The sequence below is a fragment of the Pieris rapae genome, chromosome 19, assembly GCF_905147795.1.
Source record: "Pieris rapae chromosome 19, ilPieRapa1.1, whole genome shotgun sequence".
Classification (NCBI taxonomy): domain Eukaryota; kingdom Metazoa; phylum Arthropoda; class Insecta; order Lepidoptera; family Pieridae; genus Pieris; species Pieris rapae.
In genome coordinates, this window is record NC_059527.1 from 1650362 (window position 1) to 1678124 (window position 27763).

At 32.8% G+C, this 27763-nt stretch overlaps 1 protein-coding gene across 6 annotated transcripts in view; it reads right to left on the bottom strand.

Moving 5' to 3' along the window:
* Positions 1 to 27763, bottom strand: part of LOC110993496 (DNA N6-methyl adenine demethylase) — a 97542-nt gene that overhangs the window by 16377 nt on the left and 53402 nt on the right. For 3 of the 6 annotated variants that reach the window (XM_045632311.1, XM_022259784.2, XM_045632309.1), the window contains 2 exons: positions 10344 to 10361; positions 260 to 418 (listed from right to left, as the gene is read on the bottom strand). In XM_045632311.1, coding sequence (XP_045488267.1) covers positions 260 to 418; positions 10344 to 10361 — 177 coding nt within the window. Of the gene's footprint in view, positions 1 to 259; positions 434 to 10343; positions 10362 to 27763 lie in introns of all 6 variants that reach the window. The other 3 variants (XM_045632310.1, XM_045632312.1, XM_045632308.1) reach the window with 1 other exon arrangement.

Sequence of the window (27763 nt, forward strand, 5' to 3'; positions counted from 1 at the left end):
GACACACGTCTTCGTTGAAAAACCTAATATAATACTTTGGTCAAAGCACCAAGTCATTGTTCAGAAGCGTGGCATCCATAATTAAATGCCATGATGATCGCCAACCTTCACAACGAGATGGCACTGAAGGAAGAAGTATTTTATTTACTATTTGGGGTTTCTCTTAACATCAGTTCATCATCATCGGCGAGTCTCAGCCTATTTGCCCCCAGTTATATATAAAAAAAGGTATACTATTGAGGGGTTTCCAAAGACTTACCATAGGTTGACTCGGATGCTCCTGCTTCATGGCTGGTGTGGTAGCTGGCGCGGGACTTGGCGCGGCTGGAGCAGGTCCCGGGGATTGCGCTGCGGGGCCCGGACTGAGTCCCACTGGTGCTACGACTGTTCCTCCCAGGGGCTTGCGTCCCCGGTAACTCTGTGGACAGAAGACCTGCACATATTAGTGATATGGTGCTCTTGATGCCCATGATGATGAGTCTCTACGTAATATTTATACATTCATTTTAGACTTTAAGACGATAATTACTAAATGTTAACAATGTAGAAATCATTGTGTGAACGTGAGTTAACTTTAAAGTATTTTACGCATGTATAAGTATAATTATCTGGAAATATAAATATAATTGGATTATATATTTTTACCTATTAAAGAGCAGGTGAAGATAGTATAAAAGGAACACGCTCAAATGAACATCACGTCTATTGTAAAAATAATCTTATTAAATTTTGCCGCAACAATGAGCAAACGTATTGAACTTAACAAATCATCGGAAACCCGTCTTATATATTGCATAAGATTATATTCCGTAATTTAAAACTATAGTTAAAAAAACTATGGTTTAAGAAGCCCACTCGTAAAGTACAATAAACTCATTTTAGAACCAGATTATTACGTTACAAATTGAAAAAAAACGCGCTTAGTGTAATTTAATATTTGTGAACATAATATTTATTATACACAAAATACAACGTTGCCTTACCATAAATTTATTTTGAACATAACTAGAAACCGAGATGTTTTATCTCAGAAATAGATACCTACATAATAATATATGATAAAATAAATTCAAGAGGAACACCAAGGGTAGCAGATGTTACAATAAAAGAAATTAAGTGGCGAGTAATAGGGCGAGGCAAATCGCAAGAGAACAGAAAAGTTGAGCAAGAAAGTACTAAACTGGTACCTGGCCCAATGTACAAAAAACGCGAAAGAGAAAATAATTGACAAGGTGAAAAAGCCTGTGGTACATGGAAGGAAGTGGCAAAGTGCTGACAGGAAAAGCACAGACAGGACAGCTGTGGAAAAGCTTACTATAACGTTAGCGATTATCTAGTTGATAAAAGGGCCTGGGACTAGTTCTAGACAGGCTACTACTAATTAATTTGCTATATCTGTTTTAAAATAATTGTTGTTTGATGATTTACTTTTTTAAAAGAGTACCGAGAGTTTTTTTACGCCGGCTTATTCTCTCGGCCTACACCCCCTGTCTTCTTTGCCGATGAGTAGGGATGCCTACAGGTTCAAATTTAATTACGTGGAATAAGTGATACATGTCCAACTTATATTTCATAATAAACATATTTTATTTTTATTTTTTTAATTAAATGACATATGGTAATTATTATACTCCAGTAATGCCACTCCATTACTGGAGTATAATAATTGAAGAAGAAGAAATTATTATTATATAGGTGAGTTGATTATGAAGATAATAAACATGTAAAAGGTTAGGTTAAAGCCAAAAAGTGTGTACCTTCTTTCAATAATCAAAAACATCATGTTTGAATAAATTTCCTTGGGGTTAAAAAGCATGCGTCTCCAAATTACTGTATACCATTGCCGTGTGAAGAAAATTATGTAGAAAAATAAATTTGAAGCTGTTTTAAGGCTTTCAGCTGAGCCTTGATTCGACAAATTTACTTGTATAACTTCTATAAAGTTATCTATTACCATGAATATTTGGTATAACAAGTATAATTAAAAATAAAGGCTTCAGATGACAAAGGCCATTACACAAACAATGGCTTTGTCGGGAACACAAGTTGGCCTGTAAACTTGGTATTGTTCAAGTTTAATTTAATAGTCTTGTTCTTGTGACGTGTTAGAAATAGTCATTAATTTATGGCTTTCAAATATTAATTAACGTTAAAATAACTATGGCATTAGATGAGTTATATTTTGTTCATGACGTATATAACATATATACAAGGATATATACAAGGATACTTCGAGAATATAATAGAAAAGCCGTTTGGTAGTTTTTTTATTCATCGCGTTTTATTTATTCATTTGTTATATGTAAGGATTAAATTAAGTAATCATTTATCTCTTTCTGACAATTCTAAAAATATAACAAAAGGAATAGATGCTATTCTAAATTGTTTAGTTTATTTATTAAGAGGCAACAGTGAAATACAAAGCATTGGAGGAATTTAGTCATTTTGTATATATATATACTGTGAAGAAGCTTTCAAAGTCCGCTTTTTATTAGTTTACATTTAAGCATATCGGATGTAAAGATAAATATAATTAAAATATAATATTTTCAAGACGACGTAAATAAATTAGTTGAGCTGTAACAAGTTCAGCTCCGAACCTCAAGAGCAAACAATGTCTATGGCGAAAGAACGTTGAGGTATTTACTGCGGGTAATAAATTAACTACCCGGTTAGTTATTGGACAGCCCACCATTCAGTAGAAAACCTACTTTTATAGGCATTTGTGGCGCTCCTAAACAAGACTGCTATGGTCAATATAAACCACAGTGGTTTTCTAATGTAACATGCCATGATTATATTATTCTTTAAATTAAATAAAAAAAACAGTCAGAAATAGATTTTTGAACTTTGAATATTACCGTTTTTTTTTTAATTTTGCCTCGGGATTTTGTCGTGTGCGCTACTGCGTTCATTTTGAATTACCAATGTCATTGGATTAAAGATATCCTCGTTAATAAAATAATGAAATGAAGCCAAGGACTTTGTATTGTTACGACATCAGCAACCTTCCATTTGAATCTATTATGACTCAATTGGTAACTTCCGGTAAGTTCATAATTTATTGATTATATTATACATTGTCATGGAGACAAATTTCTTGGTTAAATCAATGAATGCGTAATATTATTTATAAAATTTATGATTTAACTAAATCCGTTTAGTTAATAGTGTTGAGAGCAGGCTTGATTATGCAACTCAACTTTAACAAAACTCAACTTTGAAAAAAACTGAGCGTTTTTAAGGCAGTTTTTGATACGTGGAACCAGCTGCCCACTGAAGTATTTCCGAACCAATACAACTTAGAGTCATTCAAAAAAAGAACATACCAATTTATAAAGGCTAATCTAATAGGCAGATAGTTATCAGCCGCATGTCTTGACACACGATGTTTATTGTCTCGCGACTTTTTGGGTCTATGGCAAGCCGGTTTCCCAACGATGTTTTCTTTCATAGTTCGAGCGTATGTTAAATGCGCACATAGAAAGAAAAATCCATTAGTGCAAAACGTGATATCGAACTAACGACCTCATGGAATGATAGTTACACACTAATTTAAATCATATGTAAAAACTTTTTAGGATAACGTTTAAACTAATATTTTAGATTTAAATGTTTGCGGTTGTGGTGTGTAGCGAGACACGTGGCCGACCACATCGTGCGATTTATTCTTGTACTACGCGGGAGTATTTGTTACTCACATGTACGTACACCAAACTATACAAACCACACATAATACGCATATTTTTTTAACATTCAAAATTGTTTCCGCGTCGTCACCATGCTTGAATTATAAGTCGTAAGTTGTAGTTTTATCTTTTCAATAGATTCTAATAGAGTAATATTATTAAAGTCCCGGTAAATGTAAATTTAAAATTAGTAGATTAACGTATGGAATTGGGATATTATGTTTTGGAATAAAATAAATGTAAGAAACTTTTTTTAATAATGTATCATAAAAAAGCCTAAGGGACGCCCAAAAAGGCAGTAATCGCTGCCCAAAGTTACCCATTTTAGTTGGTGCGTTGCCGGCCCTTGAGTCCATTATTAATTTTATTTCATTGTCCGGAGGCAACCAACATAATATTTTTTGTATAGCGTTCCTGACCTTAAATTAACTGACAAACAGGAATTTAATAATACTTCAATTAAATAACGTTAATTTCATTCTAATACCTATTGTATTCGTTCAGTATATTAATGTTTAATTTAATTACGATCATAAAAGAAACAATATGTAAGCTAGAACGCAAATTCTAATTCTAAAACTCATGAGCTGCCAAACAAAACATCGCGATGTTGTAAATGTCAAAATAAATTATGATATACATGACCGAGTTTCTGTAATAGTCTGCTTTTTGTTCATTTTTAATCGCTTAATACGATTTTTCAATTATAAGTGACCACCCTTATTTCTTACGTTACTAAAGGAAGTTAAGGCCCTTACCCAGTTATTGATGTGCTGGGGTTTACCGAAGACAGGAGGGAATGGAGGATATGCAACACTAACACGACCTTAAGTAACAAGGAACGTGGTTTAAACGAGATTATAATGCGATACGATATTATACGAGTTCATGGAGTGAATTTGCGCGTAAAAACTTACACAAGCTGCTGATTTTAATTCCATTTTCAAATTTTCAAGTACCGTTATGAAAATATGTAACGGGAATTCTTAATTCAAATTTAATTCAAACCGTTCAGTAGTTCACTTAATGAATAAATATGGTATACCTACATTTATTTATTCCACAGACCAAGTATGTGGAATTACTTTATTTTGAATACGTTCGAATGTTAATATAAACAAATATATTTTAAGAATCTATTAATAGCCATCATCGTTTTTTTTTAAAGAAAAAGGACTACCACGTGACTCGCCCTATATGCTTCATAAATATTTTTAGCTAGTAATACTTGGTCACAAACATAATTTACGGAATTTTATTTATTTATATATACATCTTAATATATATATATTTCTTGTGTGCGTGTGTATGTGACTGAACTCCTCCTAAACGACTGGACCGATTTAGACGAAATTTTTTGTGTGTGTTCAAGGGGATCTGGGAATGGTTTAGATTCACAATTATGTCCGCTGGACAATGTTTTTTTAATTAATTTTCAATTTATTAGTTGTTGTTGATTTTGGAATGTTTTACATTGGATCCGACAGACGGCGCTACCATCGCAGTGTCAAATTTTAAATAATATTCGAATTTTAATTTTAGTCTGTCCCGAAATTTAAAAAAAGTTTTGTTATCATTGTGTTATATCGTGTGTGACCATGTGCTGGATCGTTAGATATTGTCATAACATTTGAATAATAATTTTCATCAAAATGGCTTATTAAAAATTGAAAAATTGAAATTTTGAAATTAAAGACGTGTAGACAGGACAACGTCTGTCGGATCCGCTAGTTAAATATAAAAATACAAGGAAATATGACAACACAAATTTAACACACACATACACATCAATCGGAGTTTATAATATAGATTCACTAAATGTTTACGTAAAATTAACTAGGATGTCCAAAGTCACCAGTCGTGTTTAGCAAACATTTTGTTCATTGTGTAATACAAAATAATATAAGCGTAATGAGACACCCGTTATTGGTCGTAAAGTATCTAAAATATTGCAAACCTCTTTGCCTAACATTTACATACATTTTTAGGGTAACCATCCGTTTTGAAGAAATTGGGATACAATTCAAGAGTGATATAATTTTTTTAATTGTAGCAGGCTGTTTAAATAATAATATTAATCATACTTTAATATAAGACACTTAATACAAGGTAAACTAAAATACTTTTAAATAAATTGAGAAGCTGTTTTCGTATAAAGATGTCAATAATTTGTATAATAATCCGGAAATTCGATTCATTATTCTGTGTTCCAAGTTGCGTTATTGCCAAATATATTTGTTAAGGGTTCTCAAACGAATTTTTGGTTCGTTGAAGACTTGAATGTAATAACATCGATGATTACATACGAGAAGAGAATTTCGTCGAAAATTTAATACATGAATCCAGAACCCTGGTTACCCTATCCCCGAGATTTTGCGATAAAATTTTATCGTCAATTTCGTAGCAAGATTATATTCTGCATATTACCTACTTCAGAACGTTTGTATAAGGAATTGATAAAAGTAATTTACAAGTTTACGTATGCAAAATTATTTTCAATATTTTTATATGAGATTTTCTTGTGTTGCTTTAACAACTATTTCTATTACTTCGCGATTATAACGGATTAAACAGTACTTATCTGGAGCTGGATAATGAGCTTATCAATTTAAAGAAAACTTTAAGTGCTATCTCATACTTAATCCGCTGCTTTGCATTTTTTAAGCAAAAAAATACGTGGGTAACACTGAAAATTTTTTGAACTGGCCAGTTAGAAACATTGTTAATGAATTTTTTCTGGAATTTCAATTTTAGAACTCTTTGGTAACCGAATGTATAAAGTATATTGCATTCATCTGTCATTTGTTTTTGGGAATTGGCGGCTCTTGTTACACATGAAAATGAACCTAACGCAACAAAATTTTCGTTCAATGATTTATTATGACTTTGACTAAAATTCATCTCAGGTTTATTAGGAATTCACGTCAGTTATAAATTTACAATTAAACAAATATACAGTTTTAAAGTCGTATGAAACGCTAATTTACGTTTTGGTTCTATGCCAAAGAGATCAAAGGACGACCTTGCACCTAATAAATATTTTTTCCATGTCATAAATAAATACGGAATTCGTTTTGAAGTTGCAACGTACTATTTCTTCATTCGTATATATATTATTTGTAAATGTCGACAGAGTCCAAAGGTTTCTTATATAAATTAATTATTTTATAATTATTCACGAATCATTCATGATATAAATGACTTTTAATTTAGTTTCTTTTCCCACAGAGACCAGGGACCACGAATCTTCAACTTCTACGGTCTCTATCTATTTCCTCTTCATCCTCTTTTGAATCATGGGTTCATGACTTACCATGACTACCAAAGCCTTCTTCCTTGTCATCACATACTACCGGTACGCATTGGATAGCACACAGTAGTGTGTGTTATTAACTCACATTGCTCATGTTTGCTGTACACATTATAAAATAAATGTTATTGCGTCTCTATGTATGAAATAAACTCCACTAATGAACTCCTAAGGAAGTTTCAGATGCAAAATTATGTTTTTTATCTTAATTGAATTAAATAATAGTTTTTGAAGAAGTCGTAAAAACAAAATAAACGAAATCCACACGGGTAGAGTCTAATAAAACATTTTAATTAATTATAAACTTACTATCGCCATAAGAGATACTAATTGTAATTATGATGATTTGGGTTTTTTAATGATATAGAGGGGCAAACGAATCTAAGCTACGTGACGCCCATGTGTTAGTCTTCGCCGCCCAAGGACACTTGTTTTAGTGTTGGCCTTCAAGGAAGGAGTACTCTTTCTTTAAAAAGGTAGGAAATACTCCACCGGGAGTCAATTCCACAGTTCGCTAGCTCGCAAAAGAACGTGTCACAAGACACTTTTTTCACGAAAGAGTACAGTATTAAATTGTACAGATTTGACGACTTTTTATGACAGTTGTAAAATATATTTAAGGAGATATATAAAATAATTCGATTCTAATGTTATATTATTATCGTATGACAATAGCGTGTTTATCAAATAAAATTCAATTACATCGTTCGCTGGTATTAATTTGACGCAATGTTTTCAAAATATCTACCTTCCATGTGCAAACATGATTATAATAGACATTACTCATTTGAATCGTACTTTAATATTATAGCGAAGAGAATGTTAGGTTAGCATAAAGTCCTATGTCCCCCAAGTGGGGAAAAGGGCACTGAGCGTAGGAAACCAGACAGATCGCTTCTGGGCAGATCTAATAAGTAGGATTTTTTAACGATACGAACGGCAACGTCGCTCAAATTATTTTGTAAATAGCCTATTGTGTTGTGAGTGGGAAAGAAACGTCAAAAGGGACGCGAGGGAAAAGGATATGTGGAAAATACTTTCATAACGGTTTTGACGAGACAACGTCTTATAATTCGATGGAGCCGACTGCACGCACGAAAAAAAATGACGTATGCGGCGTTACCTTGCTCTTGACGAATGCGGCGTTACCTCGCTCTGAGGCGTTTCATTTAAGGCTTGAAGTGCAAGCGAGAGCACGGAATGAGCGACAAGGAGGCATGATATTTGATAATTATTTAACAGTTTTGACACTTACACTGCTGAACTGGTTTTAATGAATTTTGTATAGAGCACAATAAACTTATAGGCTACTTTTTCAAATCAAATAATGCTAAGAGCATGAGGTTCAGGTTTTTAGTTAGTTTTAGTTATTATTATTTTTTGAAAGGCCGGCAACGCACTTGCGATTAACTGACATTGAGAGTTTTCATGGACGGTATCATTTAACATCAGCCTCCTCCGCATTTGCCCCATGTTATAAAAAAAGAAAACAATTTTATTTTTCAAAAAAAAATCTAGAATATACTAATATTCTCCGCAAAATACTCAGTAGTAGCGGGAAGCGGAAAGTACTGGCGTAATGCTTTAGTAGTTGAAATTTGTAATGTATTAAAAGATTGTTATTCTAACAAATCCCCCTTTTGTTTATAATTATCACCTGAATCGAACCGTGAAATCTCGTTCCGTTGAAACACGATTAAATCATGCCAAAGAAATTGTGGGATAATTACATTTACAATTTTATACAAATATAATGAACCTTATATCAAACATAGAGACAAATGGCATATAAGACTTTGTATTATTGTCAAGAGAGTGAAACATGAATATGATTATTACAATAAGTATATTAATCACAGGCAGTGTTACTCAACCGAACCCAATAATTCATTCACAATCTCAAATTGAAAACAATCTGAGATATGTGCATCCCAATAACCAAACCCTTCAATCGATTTTTGGCGACGTATAGAATACAATCTCTTCGCTATTTATACTCATTTTGATATCAAATAGCTTTTTAATTATTTAAAAAACCGGTGTATGTTAAAATCTTAAGATAGGATATTGGCACAGTTGAACTTTCATTTTCATACAAAGGTCCACATACACCGATCCGCCCTACCATGGATAGCTTGTAACGGAAGATGGCTATTAATCGACGATTTGTTATTGGCACACATTTTAATTATTTGGATTAAGATGTCTATCTCAGATGGGTAAAAATGGATTGAGATAGGTTTTTGGCTTTGGGCGTTAGTGTCTTAAGCGTGCGACTCTCATACCTAAGGTCGTAGTTTTAGTTCCCGGCTGTGCAGCAAAGAACTTGCTTTCTATGCGCATTTAAGATTCGCTCAACCAATGAAGGAAAACGTCGTGAGGAAACCGGCTTGTCTTAGACCCAAAAAGTCGACAGCATGTGTGAGGAAGGAGGCTTATCACCTACTTGCCTAGATTAACAAATGAGCATGAAACAGATACCAGTCCTAAAAAGTTTGTAGGGCCACTGATTTATTATTTTATATTAATCACAGGAATGCTAGAATTACTCATAAACGTGGCGATTCACGTCATTACACAAAACATCTGTTTTTTGTTACAAAATTCATTACGATAATAGATAATTTGGGGAAGAAACTGCGGGTAGGGGGCGTTGGGCGGGTTCATCGACCGCCGCCCGCCCAAGCCTCGTATCGAACCTTCGCGGATGTGACAAGCCTTTTTATACAGCCTTCGGATATTTATAGAAACGTTCTGTATACTTTTGAATATAAATAAGTAGCAAATATACTGATTAAATGAATAAATTGTTGAGATAAATCTATTCCTAATTTTCCTTCCTAAAATTACAAACAAATTTAATTCCTTTCAAAATTAAAGTCTAATTATTTAAAATAACATTGTTTACAATGTAATCCAAGAATACTAAAATTATTTTTGTCTGATTAATAACTATTTTTTTATGTTACAGGAGGCAGACGTGCTGGAGGCTCACCTGATTCTAAGTGATATCGCCGCCCATGGACACTCGCAGTGCCAGAAGGCTCGCAAGTGCGCAACCGGCCATTTAAGAATTCGTAAGTTCTTTTCTAGAATCTACCCTAATGCAATAAATTATCCAGAACATTGGAGAATTTACGAAGTAACCAAGCTTTATTGGAAGTCAAGCTTAATACTCTAGGTACTACTATTACGAAACGCCATAAAATTACTTACAAAAAGAAATGTAAAGAAGATACGAAAAACGGAGCGATACCATAAAAAGCATATTAAAATTCAACAAGAACGGAAAAGTGCAAAATAAAAATGCAAAGAAAACCGAAAGACAGCACTACGATATTTACCTTTATGTCTTGCAAGACCTGGAACCAAGTAGATCAATATTAGAATTTTGATCACAAACTTATTGACTACATATCTCTTATGGTGAAGGAAAAAATCGTGAGGGAAAATATCTCAGACACAAATGTAACATTTCATAACAATGAAACAGACGTTAAAATTAATATTACGCCCAATTGGGCGTAGTTACTACATACGACAATACAATCTAGATCAAAGAAAATGCATTTAAAATAATCAATAATACACAATCATCTCAGCATTTTCAATATTCTGTCAGCTATGAAAGGTTTACGAGTAAACAAATCATTAAACTTAAACATCAAAGTCTTACCACACTTTATTAAAATTCACATTGTTTTACTATATTGACAGAAATATGCGTGTTTACGATAGTTATTGTTATCAACTTGTTTAGTATCAATTGGTTTAGTTAGTATATTTCTAACGCAACATGTAATTTTTTTTAACTATTCATGGACCTCTTGTAAAGTAATTTATTTATTTTTACATACTAGGGTTGCTTGGAAGAAATTGCTAGCGGTAAAGCCCATTGAGTAATAACTTATGTCACCTTATATTTTGTATCTATGTTTAAGATAACGAAGTAAATAAAATAAATAAATATACATACGTTTTTAAAAGTTTACGTGTGTCGGCGTATTTGCCTATTGTGTGAAAATAAATAAATTCTCTTTGTGCTATATGCATAGTTCATCGAGAACCTCAAGATAAAAATATCGGAGGTCATTGTCCGAGTTGAGTGACCCGCCTCATCCCATCTTGAGGCAGGTCAGGTTTGTTTACTATCGATCACTTACCGACTGTTATTACTCACAATTTACAAATAATGATCAGAATAAAATACACGAGCCAATATTTTGCATGTATTTTTCGATATTTCTTCTTGTTTAATATTCGACCATACCATCTAAACAGGAGAGTCTTTTTCTATTCATCAAAACGGCAAACGGTGCATATGCATACGCTGTGTCTGAATATGCAGAATGAGAAACAAATTTTATACTAGTACGAGCTGAGAACGTCGTTTGGCCATGGATATTGATTCTAGGAAATTTTTTTTGGTTCAATAAAAACAACTATCTACTATAATAAAAATAGGGATTGATCGTGAAGGCATGAAAATTAAGGGTTGTATTTTATTTTAATAATTGTATTGTATTTCTTTATGTTGTTTTTCTGCCATAAAAAAATAAAATCAAAAAATTTTACTAAAAATTTTAAAAAGTGTAGTGGATACCTTACTTATCACTTAAGGGTTTGAAATATAGATAGTAGCCGATTCTCATACTTACTGAATTTGCATAAAAAATTTAATAAGAATCGGCCACGCCGTTTCGAAGGACTAAGGGAACGAACATGTGACACGAGAATTTTATAAGCATAGAGCTCTGTTGGCCTGTGGCTTCAGATTGCATCTCTTATCTCTCAGACGAAACATACGAATATTTCGAACCCCGGCTGATGATGATGGACTTGATGAGGAATAACATGTCAGAAAACTGACACGCCTGTCACAGAGCTCTGGTCCCCACTTGTCTATTAGTAAAACCAAATGATCACCGAACAGATGCATAAATATAAAACACAGATCATTTGTAGCGCCACTGTTTATAGTAAATTTACTACAAAAAATATCTAAGTACTAAATAATAAATAATACCACGTAATTCATTTGCGTTCGCTCGTAATATTTCAACTGAATACGTGAAGATGCGTTGCTGAATGCTGTGTAATATCAAAAGTGGTGAAAACACGACAATCCTCCTTTCACTAATGCACACATAGCCGGTTTTATCCGTGTAAGTATTCTGTGAACGTTTGGTGACAAACGGAGAGTTTAGGAATATTTTTTTAATTAAACAGTTTATGGCAGCCTAAACTAAAACTAAGAATATTTAAAGAATTACATTTATACTGTAGTTTGGAGGTTTAAAGAATCTTAAGAAGAAGTAGTGTTGTATATCAAAAAGTCTTGTTGACAATCTTACCTAGGACAGAATGTACACTATTTAAAATAACCATAAGACCAAGAAACAATGATTTAAATAAAAAGCAATACCAATTATATACAATTGCATCTAAATGTCACAATGGAACAATAATTCATAAAAGCAACAGCTTTCACTCGCTTTTATATTAAATCCTGCAGAAAATAAGTATCCAGACAGTCTGAGATCCCTATAAAAGATGACATACCCGGTTTAAGCGATGTAAGCAAGCTCTGTTTTATCCGGTTTTAGTGTGCGATGTTTATACACATTCTTTGAAGGATTATGGGTCGTTTATCAAAGAAACGATAGTAATTAGCACAAATATAACTTTTATTTGGTAGGAAGATGAATGACAGCAAGAACACTTAGTTACAATCAACCTTCATATAATATAGTGTTGCCACCTAGTTAAATTTTCAAAAACTATTTTACTTAAATTGCTCAATACTCCCACTAAAATTTAAACTAGGTACAAATATAACAAAAAATAAACTCCTACTGAAATTAGAGTTGTGAAAAGAAAAACAAAATGTGATCTCTTAAATAGATAAAAGCTTGAGTTGGTAACGCTTTAGTTAACATATCTGCTAATTGACTGTTACTAGGAATATAATTTAGTTTAATTACACCCAACTCAACCTTTTCCCTTATAAAATTAAATTTCACATCTATGTGTTTGGTTTTCTTATGATAAACAGGATTGCTAATTAACTTAATTGCACTCTGATTATCAACATACAATGGAACAGATGTAATATTTTCACCTAAATCTAATAATAATTGCTGTAACCATAATATCTCTTTTGCAGCTTCACAAGCAGCTACAAATTCTGCTTCAGTTGTGGAGAGAGCAGTAGTCTTCTGTTTCTGGCTACACCATGTTATAGGTCCCCCATTCATATTAAAAATATAACCTGTAGTAGACTTACGCGTGTCTACATCACCTGCAAAATCTGAATCCGAATAGCCAGTGAGATCACTACTTTCTCCATAACATATACATAAATCTTTAGTATTTATTAGGTATCTAATAACACGTTTAATGGCATTTACATGTTGTTGACTTGGATCGTTTACATATCTACTCAAAACATTTACAGCAAAAGAAATGTCAGGCCTTGAAACAGAGCTCAAAAATAACAAGGACCCTATAGCTTCTCTGTATGGAAAATTAATAATATTTTCATCCATTTTCTTTGAAATAACAACATTTACATCTGCAGGGGTACTGGCAGGATTTGAATCACTCATACAAAACTTCTCTATTAATTTTTCAATGTAATCTCTTTGATAAATACAGATACAATTATTTACTCTCTCTATTTCCATTCCCACAAAATATTTCAATTTTAATTCTTTTATTTTAAATGTTTGTTTCAAATATTCTATAACTCTTTTAATCATTGAGGAACTGGAAGAGACTACAAGTGCATCATCAACATAAATTATTATGAATACTTTCACCCCATTGAAAATACCTACATAAACACAACTGTCAGCCTGAGATTGCACAAAACCTATTAAAAACTCAGTGAATCTTCTATTCCAACAACGAGACGCCTGTTTAAGTCCATACAGTGATTTATTAAGTTTTAGGATACAATCATTTTTAAATGAAATTCCTTCTGGTACTTCTATAAAAATATTCTCTTCCAAATACCCGTTCAAAAAAGCAGTCTTTACATCAAACTGTTGAATTTCTAAATTATATTTAGCTGCAATAGAAAGGATAATTCTTATAGAGTCATATCTCGTTGTTGGAGAGAATATTTCTTGATAGTCAATATCTTTTATTTGATTAAATCCGCATGCACATAAACAAGCTTTAAACCGTTTTACCTGATCATTTTCATCCTTTTTTATAGCAAAAACCCACTTTGTAGTAAGCGTACGTTGACCAGACCTCTCTACTGGAGTCCAAGTATTATTCTCTTCATGTGCAAGCAATTCTTCATCAATAGCTTCCAACCAGTCGTTTCTTTGTGGACTTTTCATTGCTTCAGCATACGTTTGTGGCAGTGACAGTTCAATTAGGTTTGCTTCAAAACGTCTATTAATCCTTGGTCTCAAATTTATGTTGCTTTGAATTAAATCATCATCTAATTCTTGAGAAGGTTCATATGTAGGGTCATTACTATTACAACTCAACACGGTATCTTCATTCTCTGATGATGAAGTTTCCACAAGAGTATCCTCTACATTTGTTTCTTGCATTTGATTTTGTTGTCCTAATGTCTTCACTTCATCGTCAATGTATATTTGTGTAATATTCTTCCTTATCTCTGGAACATTATGTTCTTCAAAAATTACATTTCTTGATATTTTAACCTTTTTGGTTTCTGGATTGAACATCCTGTAATTGTTATTATCATACCCAATTAGTATCATTTTCTCACTCTTTTTGTCAAGTTTAGTTCTTAGCTGATTAGGAATATGGACATATCCAATACTTCCAAACACCTTCACATGGCCTATATGAGGTTTGATGCCGTTCCATAATTCAAATGGTGTTTTCTTAGGAGTTTGGCTGGAGGAAGTCCGGTTTAATAAATATACTGCACAATTCACAGCCTCAGCCCATAATTCCAGTGACACATCCCTCGCGTACAACATTGAACGTGCACTCTCCACAATGGTACGGTTCTCTCTTTCAGCACGCCCATTTTGTTCTGGTGTATATGGCGCAGTACACTCATGAATTATACCTTCTTTGCTGAGATAGTCATTGAAGGTTTTATTCACATACTCTCTTCCATTATCAGTATGCAATATTCTGACACTATGCATGTACTTATTTTTGATCATAGCATTGTATTTCATGAATATGTCCATCACATCACTTTTATGTTTGACAAAATATACATGCCTGTAACTTGTAGCAGCATCCTTAAATAATATAAAGTATCTCATACCTTGGATAGATGTATGACTCATAGGTCCACAGACATCACTATATACAAGGTCACCTGGCTGTAGTTCTCCTCGTATAGATTTGTGAAATGGAAATCTGCACTGCTTTCCATATGCACATGCTTCACAAACAAAATCAGTTTTATCACTGTTATTCAGTTTCAAGCCTTCTACCACATTATCAGCACTCATACTCTTGATTTGTTTTAGGTTAACATGTCCCAGTCTTTCATGCCACATTTTAATGTTATTTTGATCACTTTGAACTAAGTTACAGGTATCTGAGACCACAGCTTTAATTTTCAATTCATATAAATTATTTTCTGTTATTGTTGCACACATTACCAAGTCATTGCCTTTGTAAATGAATGCACCAGAGTCTTTCTTGATAATGATATAGGATTTACGCATTATCACACCTTCTGAGAACAGATTTCGTCGCAAATTCGGAACATACAATACATCATGTAGTTCACTGTTCTCCCACTGTCCATTGACACATCTCTTTATTAACACCTTGCCAATGCCAGCCACTTCCACTGATTGTTTGTTTCCTAATGTCAATGATTTCTGGTTACATTCCAATAATTCTACAAAGAACTCCTTTCTATAGGTCATATGTGCAGAGGCACCACTGTCTAAAATCCACACATTGTCTTCAGCTTCATGGAATTTGGTTTCTACATTAAACGCTAACAAGTCTGCACCTTCCTGTTGAGGTTTTCTATACTTGGATTTCTTTGGAGCACGACATTCTCGAGAAAAATGTCCTCGTTTCCCACAATTATAACATTCAAATCTGTGTTTACTGTTTTTATTTTGATTTGAATTACTAGCATTTCTATTCAGCTCACTTTGTTTTGGGCTATTTTTACATCCTTTCTTAGCCACAAGAAGAGCGGTTTCTTGTTCTTCTTCACACTGTAAACTAGCTTCTTCATCTAACAAACGAGCAGTGAGATTGACAAGAGTCTGTTGCTCTGGATCCAAAGACATCCACGCTTGACGGAGTGATCTATACTTATGAGGCAGTGTTCCAAGTATTTTTGTTATCACAGCCATTTCACTAATACTTTCGCCACTTTCTTTTAACTGCTTGGCCAATGATTCCACTTTAGAAATGTGTTGAGCTACACTGTCATTTGTAGACATTTTATACTGATAAAACTTTTCATGGATCAACATTTTACATAATTCACTCTTCTGTTCGTATATTGATTCAAGTTTTGTCATTATTTCCTTAGCAGTTTCACAATTTTCTATTAAAGTTATTTGTTTAAAGTCCATCGAAGATGTTATAATAAACATGGCCATGCCATCATTCTTTGTCCATTCAACATTATTTCCAGCCGGTTTAGGCACTGAAATATCAATCCCTTTTGCTTTTAGGGCACACTTTATCTGGAATTTCCATTGCCTAAAGTTATTTCCATCAAATTTTTCTAAGTTTATTGACCGCATTGAATCCATTTTGAGGTTATTTTGTCAATTTCTTCACAATACGATTGTAACTTTTTCTTTGCTATTTTTCTTAAAACTTTCAATTGCAGAATCTACTGGGCCCATAACCTGAAGGATTATGGGTCGTTTATCAAAGAAACGATAGTAATTAGCACAAATATAACTTTTATTTGGTAGGAAGATGAATGACAGCAAGAACACTTAGTTACAATCAACCTTCATATAATATAGTGTTGCCACCTAGTTAAATTTTCAAAAACTATTTTACTTAAATTGCTCAATATTCTTTGTTAAGATTATATAATATTTTGAAAGTATATTAAAGTTGACACATTGCAGTTTATTGAGATATTCAGTTTTGTTTTTTTTTTAATTTAATTCCGTCGTTAGAGAGTTACTGCTTAGTTTGATCGGCTTTTTTTATGTAATATGGTTATGTTAATATATCAAAAAGTTTCAATTCAAAAGAGTTTAGAAAAAAATCTACTGTTAAAGCGAAAATATTTTTCTTATATGATAAAACATAACCTCTGAGGCGAGATAAGGAGACCGCGTGGCGCCGTTTGTCTTTTACGAGTATGACTGTTACAGCTCACGATAAAACACAAACACACTAGATACTACATAAATGCAACAAACAAATCAGATAGTTGTCGAACTGTTTCACAAGAACATGGTCGTAGGTTCAATTTCAAGCGCAAAGAAATTTTCTTTCCATTTGGAAATTGTAAGTCAATTTGGTCCATACAGTATATTAGCGGCACGATTTTTTTTTATAGAACACGGGGCAAACTGGCTCACCTGATCTTAAGTGATACCGCCGCCCATGGACACTCTCAATGCCAGAGGGCGAGTGCGTTGCCGACCTTTTAAGAACTTTTAATTAAACATATAATTTACTTACCGAGATAATGTCAGTAACATCACCAGATAATCGAGATCTCAAAAGCCGATACGGTCTGTCTACGTCTACAATATATCATTGTTACTTCAAGTCAACTTGAACAAAAAGAGTTTGTTTACCAACAAGTCAAGCCCACGGGATCTTATCCCGTCTGAATCCGGCCTTGAACTTGTGCGTGACTCGGCTCTTTACAGATCGGAATGACAATTGAATCGCTGAATTCAGTCCTTATAGAAAAATCTATAGGATACGTAATAGCAAAATGATTCCACTTGAGACTTTAAATTTTACTTTTTTTGTTATAGTAACACTTCTTTGTCGGCGTTTGAAAAAAATATCCGTCTCATTCTTCGGTTACGCGTCACATTTTTTCATTACGCACCATATTTTTCTTGTTCCTACCACGGTTGATTCGAAGAGATTCGAAGCCAATAATAACAAAAATAAATAACAATGATAGTAATTATTATATTACAATTAATACCGCCCATAAACTCTCACATTGCCTGAGGGCTCGCAAGTGCGTTGACGGCCTTTTAAGAATTGATTAATCGAATTGGTTCGTAAATACTTGTGGGCAGCTGGTTCCACAAAGTTTAAGCTTTACTTAAAAACTATTATTATTTATTAAGCTTGCCCTTCCATAAATTCTCGGTTAGGTAGGACCCGCTACATTTTTTATATCATCCTCCCATTTTATCTGCCTCTCTTTACTTTCCCACTTCTTGTGTACCACTACATTATGATCTGTTCCATTTTTGCTTCTCATCTCATAACAAGATCAATTGTTTGTCATATATTAAAGTTTTGTTTGCGTTGGAGACATTTGGTTTTAACATGGCTTCAAGGCGTCATTGTACTTCTATAATGCAAATGCCATCCTCATTCTGCTTTAGAAAGTGTCGGAGAAAGTTTGTTCCAAATTACAAGTACGTACTTTATGGAATAATACTTTTATTTTAATGACATATTTAAAAACACGTATAATTTCACGCCTGCAGATTATGCGATCGGTTTGCGTGTATTTAGGTAAGAATTTATGCAATCTCTTCAGTTATATTTTAGTAAATTTACATAAAACCCTAAAAACCTTCCTTTGAAACCTATATTTTCGTGAAAACTGTTCAGTTAAAACAGTTTTTGAGTTTATCACGTTCGTACAGACATACTTAGCCTAGCTTTATATAATGTGAGGTTAAAGTGTGTTATTTACTTTAATATTGCTCCAAGTTATATATGATTAAAGGTACACTCATAATTAGAGATAAAATAATATAATCAAAGGGCCATTAAACATACTTCCTCAAATCGTTACTTAATTGGTCCTTAATTTCGTTTTTTTTTGGTTCACGGTTCGTTAGACTATCAATCATTAGAGATATTTGTTTAGTTCATGAAGAGATTTTATAAGTCACAGGCATTTACAGTTCGTAATGAATATCTTAGTATCTGAGCTTCTGTCTGTGACTTTTGATTGACAATAATAATTAAACTTTATTTATTACAGAAATATGGTAGTATCTAAATTAAGGTAAAGCTAGTCTCGACACTGGAGCCCCTGTGTGGGTAACAAAACTACAATAATTCCGTGATAAGATTTTAGTAACGAAAAAGTAGTCTTTGTGATACATCTAAGCATACAAATATTCAGTCGGGGAACATACGAGAGTCGTACGCTGAAGCAGAAAAGCCAAAACTGATTTAATAAGTATAATTATATAGAACAAAGTATGTAACATCTCTTTAATATGTATGTTACACGTATAACATAAAACTTTATACCCAAAAGCAATTTCATATTTGGCTAACATGAACCTATACTTCTCGTATAATAAAAGGCATCCGAATTACTGTTTTTATGGGTTCGTAAATTTTCATTCGCATTTCCACGGTCCTTTTACGACTGAAATGAACTTTTGTTGGTCACTTTTGTCATAATTTAAGATATTCGCTACTATTAACTGGTTTGCAAGCATTATATCATTTTAAGATCGAACACCGGGATATATATTAACACTTGAAAAAAACAATAATTGTTTTTAATCGAAACATGTATATATATAACCTATGAAGATGCATGTTAATAAATGCGAAGTTTAAATGCTTTATCAAGCCACTAAACCAGATTGAAATGTTTTGACCGGAAAGTCAAGAGAACAGGTTAAGTTTCTGAAACTGCACGAGAAATGTCTTCAGATTAGTTTCAACAGAACAGTGTTGGCCTGGTGGTTTTATCATGCGATCTCTCATCTCACTGAGGCCATAGATTCGATCCCTGGTTATGTACCAATTGACTTATTTCTATGTGCGCATACAACATTCGCTTTATTCGAAAACATCCTTAGGCAACCGGCTTCCAGGCTCAAAATATGAACAGCGTATGGCACAGATTCACCTATTATGGCTAAGATAGCTAAGATAAGCTAGATTGACAAATTATCATGAAGCATATAAATAAATCTGAGGCCCAGACCTAAGAAGGTTGTAGCGCCACTAATTTATTTATTTTATTTTAGATTAAAATCGTTATAGCAATAATATGTATGACGTGATCTTTATAAAGTTATAGCAAGGGAAAACTTAAATCACTTCATGAGTAAATTTTTCCATGTCGAAAATTCCAATCACCCTGTCTGGGTACCGGTAGGCTGTATATTGATTTTCCCTTTTTATGAACCCCGCTCAGACAGGCTTTATGCTTCTTAATAAGGGCATATATTAAGCCGATTCATACATTATAACTTTTATTTATTTATTCAAATTTACATCATATATCTGCGGTATATGTTACAAATTCATGTTTCTAAAATTTAAGATAAGTTAGGTTAACATAAATGTTTGTTAATCAGAAAAAAATACCAGCAAAACAGCGGATTAGGTACGATAGGCCCTTAACAAAGCTTACCTTAAAATTGATTAGCCCAATAGCGAATATACCCACTCCATATTAGTACTGTTTAATCCGTTAAAATCGCGAAGAATTCGAAAGATAGGTCTGAACTCTTAGGTTAGTTTTTTCAGACGGAATTTGGAAAGTTTGCTGACTTTAGACTTTGAGAAAGACGTTTTACTCTTAAAAATAACCAATAAATACTTTTTCTAGATAATTTAAAAATAGAATCATCACAAGTGTTACGGAATATCTAAAATAGTCAAAGTAATTTTGACAAACCTACTAGGAGGACCTACCGATTTCGGAGTCCAATCGAAGTATTTATTTAATTTTGAATTTTTTATTCGTTGTTGGTATAAATGGATCTGTCTTATCTAATTTAAATAAATTATTATTGTGTCTAATAACTGTTGAGCCTGGTACACAGTTGTACACAAGTCAAGCGAACACAGTTTTTATAGGTTAGAGGTGTTATTCTGGACATATAATGTCGGTCTAATAATAATGATAAACCAGCCAAGACGGATAATACTTAGGCATTTTACGCCTAAATTATATTATGATATAAATGCTTCAATACAAATAATCTTCGTAATTTTTGTAACACAGTAGCAGACCACGTGTCTTTATTTACTCACTATCAGTAACGCATGTGAATGGATTCAGGCCAACGAGTGACCTACATTTTTATTCAGCACGCATCTAGTATTCACAAATGTGACGTACTGTAGTACACTATAACTAAAAATGCTAGAGTTTCAAGGTCAATGAACCGAAACACAATTAACACACGAATGTCGTCAGAAAACTGAATAAAGTTTTTGTATTGAGGTTAGGCTTTCATACTGCTTCTCCGAAACAATTAATAAGGATAATTAAAGGTGTGGATTTATCTCTCTCTAGTACGGGTACTGCACGAAGTACATTGTAGTTTTAATTATTGCGTTGGGCCTCAGATTTCTGTCTGTCCCGTGTTCATTTCTAATAGACAAGTGTGATCGACCTTCTGATACCGTCGCCGTCTTTTGTCCAAGATGTACCGGTTTCCTCATTTCCGACACCGTATGAGTAAGTGTTCAATGCGTACATAGAAATACCATTGGTTTACAGCCGGGGATCGAACCTACGACCCCATGAGCCGCACGTTGAAACCAACCAACACTGTTGTTTATAGTTCTAATACAGATACTAATATTAAAATGTTTTTTATGCCAATGCCAATTCCAAAATCTCTGTGAAAGAATAAATGATACATAATCCTTGGCAATATTTTTTTTAAATAAATGTCCAGCCATGCGTAGCTATGACGCTAGATATTATAGTAATGAATATTTATTATCTGCTAAAAATTAATTTCAATAATATTTTCCAATTAACAACTTCGGTAACTAAAATTAGAAATAACAACTTAAAAGAACGTTATCATAAGATCCGAGTGTTCTAAATTTAAAATACGTTAAAAAATCAACCGTAGATAAGCTAAACTGGCACAGATAAGGTTATCTGGACCTACCCATTTCTATTTACTGAGTTATGTCAATAGAGCGATAACTATGAGTTCATTGAAAATATTGATGGTTAAACTATTTAATACGTAGTTATATAAAGTATCAAAAGCCGTAACTTAAATTAAGTCTATGGTAAAATGTAAGTGGTTCGATTCTCAGTGAAATAATAATTGTTTTGGTAAGGAATTTGTCCTGATCACATAAAGTGATATGGGACAGTACAAATTGGCTTCTTCACGAAGGCAGTAGTGGAGGATTTTATTTTAAATAAAGGTATAAGAACTTGTATATTTCATATTATTTTAAATTATGAATGAATGATGAATTAAAGAATTAAAGGTCCACTAGGAATCGAACTCTTGCCTGACTGAGCTATGGAAGAATATTTGTAATCTATGTTTAAAATTATCCATTTCCTAGAACGAAATTATAGTCTGTGTTGTTAGGAACAGGGCAATTTTAAACTTATATTATCTATGGTAAATTACTGCTTTCGTGATTATCTATGAAAAGTAAATTGAGCTCGGGTATGTTTGTGTATGATTAGAAGCCCATCATTTTAATTACATTGAAAGCCATAGATTGTAAACTAGTGTTGCACTATAAACTTTTTTATATAAAACAACGCCAAACTACCGGAAATCTCACCCACTTAACTATTCATAAGCACCTTTCATTATAATTATTCTAAAAATATTCAATGATCCGCTAATATTTAGAGATACACGTTAAAAAGATAAAAAAATCTAAAACCTAGTTGTATTCAATAATTTTCGTAGTAGAGTGCTTTTGTACCGTTAATTAATTAGGAATTAAACTGAACCTCCATTCGGGCCATGTACCACTAAGAATATATTCTTAAATAACTCAAACTAATAATACTACTAATATATATTTCATATACGCTAGTAACAAAGCCAAGTTTTCTGTAATTAAATTCGTTAAAAATCTATGCCGTTGACCTTGGTAACAACAATTTAATGATCGTAAAAATATTTATTAATAGACCAGAATTGCCTTGAATTAATGGCCTCAGCTAAAACTACAATGTACAATGTAAATTTAAAAACTATAAAAGATAAATGAATTCAAAATCTAACACAGAGCCGGTTATAGTTAATAAAACATCAAATCAAAATGACTACATTATTATTATTAGAATAAAACAATTAAATTTTACTTAAAGTTAGCGATTATAATGAATTCACACAGTTCATTGAACCTTTACAACAAATTAAAAAGTGAACTGACCTTGATCCTTCAACGTAATCCAAACACAAGCACAGAACACGATTTATGAAAAATAAAAAGCGCGGGAAAGTTACACAAATACAGATAAATGTGGTGAAATTGTTACGTAAACGCGCGATTAACCGGCAACGTCGCGCGTGACTGACGACTAGTGGCTATGTGTCGGGCCGAACGCGGCGATCCTCCCTCCCCCGCAGACGTTTCATAAACAAATTACAATTTTGAGATGCCGAGCTTTACATTGCGCTTTTCATTACTTTAAAATTCAATTTTGTGGTAATAAAGCGTTACTTATGTCTTTAATCGGTGTTACATGTTTTTTATCGATGTTATTTAATTACAGTTTATGATTAGAACTTATACTTGAGACATTATGTATATGGACTTCAATGGAATATCAGCATTTGAAATTGTATTGTTTAGTACCGATTCATGTCAATTAATTTTAATTAATTTCTTAGATACCCTTGACAGTTTATTTTCTTAACAATTAATATTAATTAGTGTTCCATAATACCGCTTCGTGAATTTAAGCGATACATAACGGTTATAATATTAATACGTCTTTCGAACAATCTTAAATTATGAACGTGAACGGACCAAGCGTATGCATTGTGCATTGTATCGGCACGTGTTTCCATCCCTGTCGCTCAAAGTCGACAACGTATTTCTGTCCTTGTCAGTCGCCTGAGTATATTTAAACCTACCTATGGACATAAATGTCTGACAAATTCCTACAAGTACAGTCTTGTGCGCACTCATATTAATTACATTTTCAAATTTGGAATGTTCATAGTAAATTTGTTTTAGATTCGAACAGATTGCTAAAGTTTTTTTACAGAACTTAGGAATTTGACAGCTGATGTTTATAATTTTTTTACTAGTCACTTTGTGTACAATTATATGTTCTGTGAACTTATATATAAGTTAGTATATATATAGGACAGAAAGATCCATAAAGAAGACTTCTTTCTCTGGTAGAAATCATTTTAAGTTCTCTATGGACATTGTAACCACGTGTTCAATCAATCTTACTTCACAGAACAAATAATTGTACACAAACTGACGTAACGAGTAAATTAAATCAATAATTAATTTAAATTCATAACATAAGTAAGCGTTAATTATGTGTTTATATGTGTTTTGGTCTTATTTAAATAAGAAACAAATGAATAACTCTAATAATTTTATAACATTCAAAACTTTACGTTGTTGTCACAAATTAGCATAATGAACAATTAAGTAGCTACCAGTTCCTGTCGTAGCACATCGTAGACCCTCTACGGTGCTTATGCAAAAGAGGCCAATATTTCATCCCCGCTACGTCTATAGCAAGCCTTATTATCATAACAATCGCTTGTATGTAAGCGTTTATTTGCATATAAGTACAGTAAAGTTGCTTATAAGTTGATCAAACGATATATTGATCGCTAAAAATATCACGTCTATATTTTTATAACATAGCTCTAACAGAACGATTATTATGCAGAAAACATACAAGGCTTGAATATAGGACACTTACGCAAACCAATCATGTTAAAAATCCTTCTAAAATGTATCTCTTGCCTAGAGTAACTGTCAAACTGTTTGTCCTATCACCGTCGTTACATATATATACGAGTACATATATAATTTATTAGGTTTAGTACGGAGATTCAATCTCCAGCTGTGTTTTCAAAAAAGGTGTTTATATTAATGAGGTGAAAAGAAAACCATACTAATGACAGTATATTGTTCACACAACTCAAAATGAAATTGTGGACCTATAAACTGATACAAAAATTCAATACGCAAATCCTTGGTGCTCGAGAAAAAAAATCAAATTTCTGAATCTGTTTCATGATCATTTTTAAATCTAATAGGCAAGTATGGCAAGGTGATCAGCCTCCAAGACATCCTCCAAGACGTCGTTTTCCTACACCGTTCGAGCAAATGTTAAATGTGCCCATAAAAAGAAAGTCCATTGGTTCACAGCCGGGGATCGAACCTACGACCTCAGGTATGAGAGTCGCACGCTGAAGCCACTAGGCCAACAGTGCTCTCCTTAGAAAAATGGTTAACATATAATAGCGGTATTTGAATATGCAATTAATCCCAGCCCTGCACCCGATGTTATTGGACAAGTTTATAACAACGCGTATTAGACGAACCGGCGTACGTTTTCTCATTTCGCGAAACTTTTCTAATATTATAGTTTCATTCATATTGTCGGTAGTTTCCGAAGTTTTCTTTCGTGGAAAATGAAAGACTATTTCCATAACTATTATTTTGCTTTTATTGCTTTTCTACTTTCTTCTGCTTCGAATAGATTTGTTAAAGTTTCTATTTTATCGTTCGGAAATAATGTTTGTTCTTTTCGTGTTAAACAAGATTTGTGTGAGTCAATTTTGTTGTATCGCGTTTAAACTAATCGTTAATGTTTTTAACCATATTTCAAAGTATCACAATGTTTACTGAAATTTATCCAGGGCTCTATATAATTATTAACTTACTTTTATTTTTATTTCCAACACACAAAAATACAGAATATTCTTAACCTATATTTTATTAGTAACAATTAAAAATTGATAAAGAGAAAATTAAAACGAATTTAGAAAGTTTGGTCCCTGAGGCAGAAATCTTTCTACATATGTGAGTGACAAGGTACCCAGCAACGGCTTTGAATATGTTTGTTTGTAGAATTATTAATTAGTAAAATTACCATAGATAAGCTTAATGTAGAAAAAAGCTAAAACCCTTAGTCAAAATTGACCACAGACTAAAGGCATAGCTTAGAATAGCGCCCTCTGATTACAAGCCATTAAAGTAATTACGTAAATTGTTGTAAACCACCATTGTCTAGTTACAATGTGTACTTGTGCGAATTATCGCCACAATTTGCACGGTTTGCAAAGCAACGTTTATCTCAACGGGCATTGTAATAATAGTGCTTGTAAGATATTATCGTAATTAAAATCAAGAAGTATTTTTTGTTGGATACTTTGAATTCGTAGGCCAGAGATGCCATAATTCAAATCGTTTTAATCGCTTTAATATTCGTGACCAGGAAGCTTTAACATACCTCCTTTCCTAAAGTGCCCACTAAGCCAAGAAAAATATACCAAAACTGTGTTCGTGTCAAATCAATTGCGTAGTGTAAAGATTGAATTGCCATAATTTTATCAAGCATTTTTATTTCTTTTTTTTATAAATAACAAGTTACAAAAAATAAAAATATTCCCTTCCAATTTTAAATTTTACTATTTCTTGTTAATTGTTCAGCAAAAAATTAGCGGATTAGGTATTTTATAAATTATTAGATAGGCACTTTTTAATTGATCAGCCAATTACCGAATATGTCAAGGTCTGGATAAGTAGTGTTTATTCTGTTATAATCGCGAAAAATTGGTATCTCTTTGATAGCAATAGAAAACTATTTTATCATTAAAAAAATTCAAAGCAAAATGTTTTGCTACATTGAAACCATATTAATTATTTTCATAGATTATAGAACTTCATACCACAAATTCCAGACGTGATATAGACAACGTAGTGGGGATCGAATCGAATGTAAATGTTGATTTTTAATTATCTTGAGCTCTGCAATTTATGCAAGACGGTGTCTCAGTTTTCTATGTAAACACTATGAATTTATGTTCAAAAACTTCGGAGTGTGTTATTTAATGTAATGTCAGAAAATATAAGCTGTGTAACGTATAAAAATATAATCTAGGGTAAAAAATAATCATTGCCATATACTTCTTACTCTTTATAAATATGTTGGCCTAGAGGCTTAAGCGTGTGGCTCTCATCTCTGAAGTTCTAGGTTCGATCCCCGGCTGTGCACTAATTCACTTTCTTTCTATGGGCGCATTTAACATTCGTTCGAACTTATACCCAAAAAGTCGACGGTGTTCGTCAGGCACATATGGCTGATCACGTACTTGCCAGAAATACATACAGAAATCTGAAGACCTATAAAGGTTGTAGTGCCACAGAGTTTTGATCTGTTATGTATAACCATATTTTAAAAATCTCATAATATTTTGAAAAAACTAGAATTTAAAGAAAAACACTTTTTTACGGATTATAGTTATGTATTATTGTATTTAAACTTATAATTATTTATACATAATTTTAAATTTAAACCGACGTTTCGCGTGCTTTACAGCTATATTAATAAAAGACAATACTATGTGCAACAGTACGGACTAGAATTTAAAAAAAAAAACAATCTTAATATGCCATCTTTTTAAACAATAAGACAGGGTAAGAGAGACCAGGTCGGAAGAACAGAACACAAAAGGTGTTACTTAATTTTGAATAAAAACTCTAAAAAGTAATTTAAAAACTTGTAAAAGTGCGAAGCTTAGAAAATAATAGCGCCATGTACGAAGTTTCATTAGAGAGGGCCTTTGTCGTCGAGTTAAACTTTGTTCACAATGATTGTAATTAAAAGTTGGCGGGAATGCGCGTCAGCCACCACCATAACCTAGAGGAC